This window comes from Amphimedon queenslandica, unplaced genomic scaffold, assembly GCF_000090795.2.
Source record: "Amphimedon queenslandica unplaced genomic scaffold, v1.1 AMPQUscaffold_12746, whole genome shotgun sequence".
Taxonomy (NCBI): Eukaryota; Metazoa; Porifera; class Demospongiae; order Haplosclerida; family Niphatidae; genus Amphimedon; species Amphimedon queenslandica.
The window spans coordinates 15,439-24,328 of record NW_003547018.1 but is presented as its reverse complement, the minus strand read 5'-3'; the positions used below and the strand labels follow the sequence as shown (position 1 = coordinate 24,328).

At 34.9% G+C, this 8,890-nt stretch overlaps 2 protein-coding genes and 1 long non-coding RNA gene across 3 annotated transcripts in view; all 3 read left to right on the top strand.

The window, feature by feature from the left end:
- Positions 1–8,890, top strand: part of LOC100637519 (NADPH oxidase 5-like) — a 21,816-nt gene that overhangs the window by 3,609 nt on the left and 9,317 nt on the right. The gene's annotated exons all lie outside the window — the stretch shown is intronic.
- On the top strand, positions 2,182–3,630 carry LOC109586914 (transmembrane protein 42-like). Its single transcript, XM_020003140.1, has 3 exons — positions 2,182–2,344; positions 2,822–2,980; positions 3,433–3,630. Exons 1-3 carry the CDS (start codon positions 2,204–2,206, stop codon positions 3,559–3,561), a joined length of 429 nt encoding a protein of 142 aa, XP_019858699.1. The 5' UTR covers positions 2,182–2,203; the 3' UTR covers positions 3,562–3,630.
- LOC109586915 (uncharacterized) lies at positions 4,995–5,262 on the top strand. The gene is made up of 3 exons (XR_002187284.1): positions 4,995–5,015; positions 5,082–5,171; positions 5,223–5,262. It is a non-coding gene; the product is annotated as an uncharacterized LOC109586915 (long non-coding RNA).

The window sequence follows — 8,890 nt, the reverse complement described above, 5'->3', positions numbered from 1 at the left end:
GAGGGAGGGAGGGAGAGGGAAAGAAGGAGAGAGTAGAGAAGGAGAAAATAAAAGTGAGGAATGGGAAGGAAGAGAGAGAAGATAAGAGAGTAAAAAAAGAATATAGATAACAAAAAATACATAATAGAAAGGAAACAGAAAGATAATGTACAACCACACAATAACTGTAACACAGCCATAAAAATGCTCCCTTTTCCCCCTCTCTAATCACTTTTCCTTCTAACCTGGTAATATCATACACTAGTAATGCTCCTGCTGCTCCTCTGTAATAGGACCTTGTGATGGAACGAAACGACTCCTGTCCAGCCTGTATAACACGCCTTAGTAAACCACACCCTCTAACAGCCCCACCCATAACTCACTGTATCCCATATTTGAAGCTTTATCTGCTTCCCATCAATGTTAATCATTCTGGCTCCAAACTCCACCCCTAACAAACAAAACAAGAATGATGGCTATTTGAATCAACACATGTACATGTTAAATGTACATGTACATATACATGCACGTGCAAATACGATATGGCACTTTATTTAGGCGATTTTGCTGTAAAATTGTAATTGACGGTTTTTAATTTGGCAATTTTTTATGTACATGTACTGTACACGTGCATTACTGAGCATGAACATTAATGATTGGTGGTTTTAATAATATTGGCAAATCCACTTGCAGACCGCCAATCGCCAAAATAAAACTCCACCAAATGAAAGTGATATACGGTAATACAAATCCTTCACAATATAGGCTATGATCATTCGTAATATCATAATAGCACAACAATAGTACAAACTCTTAATATTACTCCTATCACTGCCAAATTTATGTCAATACAAAAGATTCATTACTTATTCTTTGTATTTATTATACATAATTATAAATTATGAAGATAAATGTGTGATTACACTATTCAATGATATTATGAAACACAAGCTATAATAACATTAATAGTACAAACAAGTCAAAAACTACAATCAAGTTATTTTAATTTTAGAGTTTTTATCAGTCATACAGCACATGATGTGTGGATCAAAATTTCAGTCCATAAAAACTAAACTACAAATGATCCATCCAGCCCTTACTACAGCATGACATGGTTCATTGATTGAAGCAGTACCAAATTAGAATAAAAATGCTTAAGATTTAGTACCAAATCACATACATTATCTACTCTTCATACATGTAAGTCATGATTTTAATGTTAAATTGATTAACGCGTACATGTACATGTATTTATGTGTGGCTCCATTTTGTTGCTACGATTGCACTTGGCACTGGATAAAAGCATAAAAGCAATAAATGAGCCAGTGTAGCCAGTAATATACTACACTTAACAATAAGAATGAAAATACAAAAATAATACACCATTAATACATAAAAATCATGCTCCACATAAAATTTCATAAAAGGTCAAACATTATGCTCTTATCCAAATTACTCATTCAAAATGTAAGGGACACAAGACAGCTCCTGATTCAAATCACATAAAAAGATGACACTTTAGAAGAGGTGTATATAGCTTAAACACTAAACCCTAACTCAAAACCTTTAAAACCTATGCTAACTGAAAGTACAAGGGTAGGTCACACCTCCCTGTTCTTTACAAGTATGTCACTCCTTCTTTATAAATAAAACTCTCTCCTTCTCATTCCCTCTCTCTTACCAATAGTGAGGTCGTGTACTGGTTGAAACCTCTTGTCAGTGAACTGAAGGAGTAGACAGGATTTCCCCACACCTAGTAAGTGAGGAGAGTGAACAAAAGGTACAAAAAAGGCTCCGATTTGAAATTTAAGCTTGTCTCCCGGCTCGTACCTGTATCGCCAATGATGATGTACTTGAAAAGGTAAGAGTAGGACATGCTGGTCTTTCAAAAAAGGCTGTTTAATGGAGAGAAATGAGGAGGAATAGAAAGGGCCGAACTAGTGATAACTTGAATATCATTAACCAGTCATGTGAGAGAAATTTATAACTAGCCACGCCTATTTAAATAAGCTGCCTAGCTAGAATTTTGATTTTTTAAAGCAAAAATACTTATGCTTTTTTATCAGTAAAAGCATAATATGATTTTACAGGAAAGTTATAAATCGTATAACTTTAATTACTTACATAGTTATGGTACGTTTGCAGGTTTTTAAGCCGAATTTTAAAAACTTCTACCATGTAGACTACACCCACCAGTTCTTGGGTGTGGCTGGGTTTTGCAAAAATGGCGAGTCTCTTAGAAGCAAATTCTGTTTTATCTGGTCTGCTGGCATCCCTTGCTTCTGTTGTTAGTAAAATTGGACTGGAAGAAGGAAATGCAACTCTGAAACTGTTGTTGTGCTTATCAAATGATAAATGTACAGAAGTAAGCCAATAATTATTATTATTAAATGCAGCAACTTTTAATAAAGTAATCTTTTAATTTAAATTTGGGCTACGGGCTGACATAATGGTAAATTTTTTTTCATAAATTAGCGTCAAAGTTACGTCTTTTTATTAAATTTTTGAAGTTGAACAAAATTACGTAACTGATATTTTTGGAATAAAAATTTTGACAAATTGCTATGTCTTGTTGTTATGGTTTGGTGAATTTGTAGGCGTGTGCCATTGAGCATGTGCATAAATGGTTTTAAATTATGGGATTCAATTGACTATCCAAATTCACTAAATTTGCGTCCCTCCACATTACCAGCTACATATATAGAATACATTAATAATGAGGCTTTAACTAATTGAAATTGAAATACATTAAGATAGTGTAAAAGTAAGAGTAGAGGATGATTTGACTTTGTTAACTACTATGCTACATTATGTATTATGTAAATTTTCCCCTTGTGATTAGAATCAGGAGTTACTACTAAAGGTACTACAGTTGCTCTGCCTGATGTTGGTGGGTGTATGCAATGTCATTATGTTTGTGTTATTTGCAAGAGCACTACAGAAACACTCCAGCACTGCACAGGCCACTGTTACTGTCAGCACTTGCAACTTCATTTTCTCTGTGAGTAAAATAGTGATTATTATAAATACTGTATAACAGGAAATTTTGGAGGGAATTAAATTTAGTGAATTGCTAAATTTTGTTGATTGGTGGATTTTAATTTGGCGAATTTGTGGCCACGTGCCATTGAGCATGTGCATAATGGCTCAAAATGGTTGATTTTTATTTTGGTAAATGGCAATCAAAAGGCCGAATTTGCCAAATTTAACTCCCTTTAAATTTTCCCGCTATATGGTACTTAGCATTATAGACTATAGTTAACTATAAAATCATACTTAGCTATTAGCATTTTAAATGAGCATTACTGTATATCATAGCATTTTTTTATCCATCTTTACTATAATCACATGTAGAATGTTAATAAATTAATTTAATCATATATACACATGTAATAATACATTTATTAATTGTACATGTACATCATATGTTAAAATCTCTTCTGTTTTATTTAGAGTGTGTTTGGATGGGCATTGTTTGGAGAAGCACTGAACCTCATGTGGTGGTGTGGGTTTTCACTGATTGTATTAGGATTTGTGTTAATAATTTATGGACAAAATAATGATAAGAACAAGACTTTATAACATTAGTTTATTTATTCATTTTTACTGCATGTTTTATTGACAATGATCTATATTTGATTGTTTACCTAATTGTCTACATGCTCAGGCCAGTATAGAAAATTTGCAAATGCCCTTATAAGGAGTTTTTGGGGGGTGTTTATCTTACTATACAGGACCAGTAGTTATCAATAGCTTTTTCTGAGCTTGTGGCTGACTGTTGTATGGATTTTGTGGTTAGCATAGATCCATACTCCACACCTGTGTAGGGTTACCATAAGCTCGATTGTTGAATCAACCTTTTTTCATTTGAGGAACACTCATCTTTTTGTTACAAGCACCATGATTGATGTCTCTCAATGGAGAGCAAGTATTGGACTGTGGAACTACTGTCAAGCTGCCTCCAGTAGACCAGCTAATGGCCGCCACTCTCACTCATTCAAAGCTGCAGTAGACAGCAAGTCAGGCAGTACTACATCAGGAGAGAAGACATCTAAACTTCCAGCAGCTCTGTCTCTTATTGTTTCTCTTCTTTTATCTTTATTAAGATATATGAAGCTCAATTTTATTCCTCCAACTGGTAAACAAACTAATAGTATATATACATAATAATTATACAGTGTATTTTACAATAGATATAATTACTGTTACTGTTATGATCATCTGTTGCCTTAAGTCATTAGTCTTGCTTATTGGCAGTAGCTCTGACCTGATCTACCATTTGGTTTTACTTCTCCTCCTCCTCTTATCAGGAGATGTTGAGCTCAATCCTGGTCCTATGATTGATGATCAACCATCTTGTCTCTTATTTGCAAAGTATCTTGAACCACTTGTTGATTGGGAACCATTTGCTCTTTGTCTTTCTGGTGGAATAACACAACTTGATGTTGATATAATTAAAAGGAAAGGAAGCTCTTACCTCAGGATGGAGGCATTACATAAGAGATGGTTACAAGTTGATCCTACAGCATCATGGAGAGATGTCATTAATGCTTTGAAACAATGTAAAGAGAATGAACTAGCTAGAACTATTGAAGACAAAGTGACAGATCCTACAGCTGGAAGAAGTACTAATGATGATATTCAAATCAGTACCAGTAATGCTAATCCTGGTCCTATAACAGGTAAACATACACTTAATACAACACTCATTAACTGATACACTACTGCAGGTAATCCAAAGGATATATTAAGGACTCATTCTGTTAAACTCACTGATGCTATTACTACTAACCTTTACAGAATAACTGATGCACTGTATGCTGAAGGACTGATACCACTGGATACTAAAGAGAATATACAAACTGTAACAGGAATATCTGATTATAGGAAATCAAGTCAATTATTATCTGTGATACAACGACAGTTGGAATCCTCTCTTAATCCAGAGCATTATCTTATTGATATATGTCATTTATTAATAAACCAACAACATTGTACACTAACAGATATTGCTACCTCTATATTACACCAGTTAGGTGAGAGAGTGTGTGTGTGTACATTATCAGTGATCAATATAGTCATTGTATCTCAATATACATTAGGTCAGTCTATACTTGATAATGTCAGTTCACATACTGTACTACCATCACCAGTTGATGATATATCCAATACACCAGTTACTATTATAAGAGGTATGAATTATTTAATGTGTAGACATTGTTTTTATGTATCTTAATCATTAGGTCAGTCTGGTGTAGCTAAACCCATTAGTTCAATACCCGATGGTGTTCAAGTATATGCTGACAATATGAAACAACACTACAAACACCAACCTATTGTTGCTATAGACTGGCCACCAAGAATTGGAAAAGATTTCTTTGGAAGACTAGCACTAGTAGAAAAACAAGATTCCAACACACAAGCACTATCAGCTTGGCATCTGCTAAGAGGACAAGTTGATAAAACAGTTAAACTAACTGAAAACAAACAGATAAATGTTGAAGATGTCCTACAACTCACAGATAGTTCTCTGTCTCTTAGAGTAATAATAGATGGTCCTCCCGGTATTGGCAAGACCACACTCTGTCATAAACTGTTAAATATGTGGTCTAATGGACCACTTGTACACCGACAGTATGACTTGGTACTTTACTGTCCTTTAAGGAATAGCAAGATAGCTACAGCTACTACACTAGCTGACCTGTTTGTGTGTCAACGTTATGAAGTTCCCATGGTAGCTGAATGGTTTGAGAAGAGGAATGGAGAAGGATTACTGATAATGTTTGATGGTTGGGATGAACTAAGTGAACAACTCAAACAGTCTTCATTAGCTGCTAGTATCATTTGTAAAGAGAAGTTAGACCAAAGTTCAGTAATTGTTACCTCTCGTAGCTATGCCTCCTCTTCACTTTTAGAGATCATGTCTAATCTCAGTAGACATGTTCAGGTCATTGGGTTTTCCGATGAAGAAATATCAACAGTAATTATTCAAACACTTCAAAAAGATACAAAACTAGCACATGAACTCATTCATGAAAACATTGAGCAAGATGAAATGATAAAATCAATAACTTATTCAAAATACAATTTACATTTCACAACTACTCAAAGCAGTAAGGACTCACAACTAGCAGTGAAACTCATTAATGATCTTAAAGTACGAAATGATGTCCAATCATTGTGTTATATACCACTAGTCTGTTCCATGGTCATCTTAGTTTATTGTAAGGAAGGAGGACACTTACCAATAACACTCACTCAACTGTATGAGAATTTTATCCTTCAAACTATCAGAAGACATGTTAAGAGACATCACATTAACCCACATAGTTTAGTTAGTCTTTCTTCATTACCATCACAATTAGCTAAACCTTTACAAGAGATGTGTCAATTAGCTTATACTAACCTGGCTAATACAAGAATGACCTTCTCTTTGCATCAACTACAGTCACTGAGTGAGGCAGTCAAGGAAGACTATCTTGGATTGATGACAAGGTTCACAGATTATGATGAAGAGAAGTATCAGTTCCTTCACTTGAGTATACAGGAATTTCTAGCTGCATGGTGGATAGCTAAGCATGAGAAGAAGACAGAGGAAGTGTTTAAGGATCACTTTGATGATGATCACTTTCAAATGTGTCTGAGATTTGTGGCAGGTCTAACTCACCTTAAACATGAGAGCTATCAACAGTATTTTAATAAACAACAACTTGACTTACAATGTAAGAAGAAACCATTGTTTGGATTTGAGACTTGTCATTTCTCCTACTTCTATCAGAATCCTGAGATTAAACTAACCTCCATTGATCATATCAGATCTGATGATTCTGACAATGTTCCCATTCTTCTTCTGCAACTCCTGTATGAATCACAGAACACAACATTATGTCAAGTATTAACACAATCCATTAGCAACCATTTATTGTGTCTGGATAGAGTATCATTATCGTTGTTTGACTGGTTGTGTCTTAGTTATTGTATAAACAATTCCAAGACAACATGGAATCACTTGCATCTGGGGACTGTATGTAACCAGGAACTATCAGTCTTCACTGCTGGATTAACCAATAACTTGCTACAGACCCAGTGTAAGAGACTGGAGGTAGTGCTGGGTGAACCCACTGATAAATTAATACACCAATTATTACAATCATCACTTTTATACAATATTCAGGAGTGCTACTGTGAATTACTACAAGGTCAATATGTTCCCTGTCTTGTATTGTTACAGTTCTTCAAACTTTCTCAATTGAAGATACTGCACTTAAAAATGGGCCATTGTACTTTACCAACAGTTGACAATACATGCTACACAGACAAGTGCACTGAACTTGAGAATTGTATAGAAATGAATTCAAAACTACAAGAAATGAAGATTAAGTATGAATTAGGAAGGAATGAAATAACAACTACCATCATCAGTGTCATTAGAGGAGTAACAAGAAACAAAAAAATAACATCATTAACAATAGAAGTTGATAGTGATGATGATGCTCCTCTACTTGATGGAGTAATAGAGCAGTTACTGAATGACAACAACACATTACAAGCTCTTTCACTAGACATACCTGATGAACTTCTACCATCATCACTGAATATAGTAAAGGTGAACACACCACTGACTGCTCTAGAGATAGGAGCATGGAGTAGTGAACTGATGGCATCATCACTCCTTCCACATATCAAAGGATTACACTGTCTGATACTACACAATCCATACCCACCACATCTACTATTTCTCTCTCATCCCAGTCTGCATACACTTGCTTTACCACTAGATACAGCTAAGAGTGCTATTGAACTATTTACTATTCTACAAACTAATATTACACTTAAAGCTCTGAGTGTGAAGATAAATTGGAAGATTGAATATACCAGCAGTATGGGTACTTGTCTACAAGACATGGTCAAACAAAATCAAACACTGAAATACCTTGAGATTAACAATGACATTTCTAGTTCATTCCTGTCCTTCCTAACAACTGGTCTCAGACACAACACCAGTCTACAGCTGCAGATGAGTATATCCATTCCACTGAATGAAGAGATAAGATTTTTTATTAATGTCATTTCTCAAAAAAACAATCTCCCAGAACTCAAAGTGAACTTCATACCAGATCAGTCATACAGCAATTGTAGTGAGGAAGAGAAGGAACAAATAATGACACCATTGTTTTATGAACAGGGACTACCTGTTGTTACTAATATGTTACAGTCACATACAACCATCAGACTACTGAGGATAGGTTTTGCATATATTAATAAGTCATCTCAACCTAACTGGATAGAAATAGTACAGCATTTATATGAAACTATCTTCATCCATCCATCACTTGAATATATTGAGATTAAAGCATACTTTACTCCTCCTCTCCTGGTGGATACTCTTAAAAATGAAAAGAAGACATTGATTGATAGACACAGAAAAGAACAACCACACAAACCACTACCAATAGTGAAGTTGTATTAATTATTTCTTTATTTTCCAGTTTAGTTTGCATCAGGATCATAGATCATAGACAAGATTGCAAACCAGGCCTGATGTTAAGCCAGGCATACACTAGGCAACATGTTGCTGGCAACATTAGTGGTTACTTTGATCTTGCAAGCAACATGTTGCCAGCAACATGCTACCTAGTGTATGCTGGGCTTTAGAAATGGATTTGAAAATTTCAAATTCATCTATGATTTAATTAATTTGAAGGAGTGGCCGCAGTAGTTATAAAGTACAATGTATATGCATACACAATATATCGAGCCATATATACTATCTATGCTGAGCTGACTCTCAGTCTCTGATTCTAATTCTAGAAGGTAACTTCATGTGTCAATAACTACCTCACCTCCAGCTGTACCTAATACTCAATATACTCCAATACCCTCCCTCCCTCCCTCTCCATTAGATTGGGAG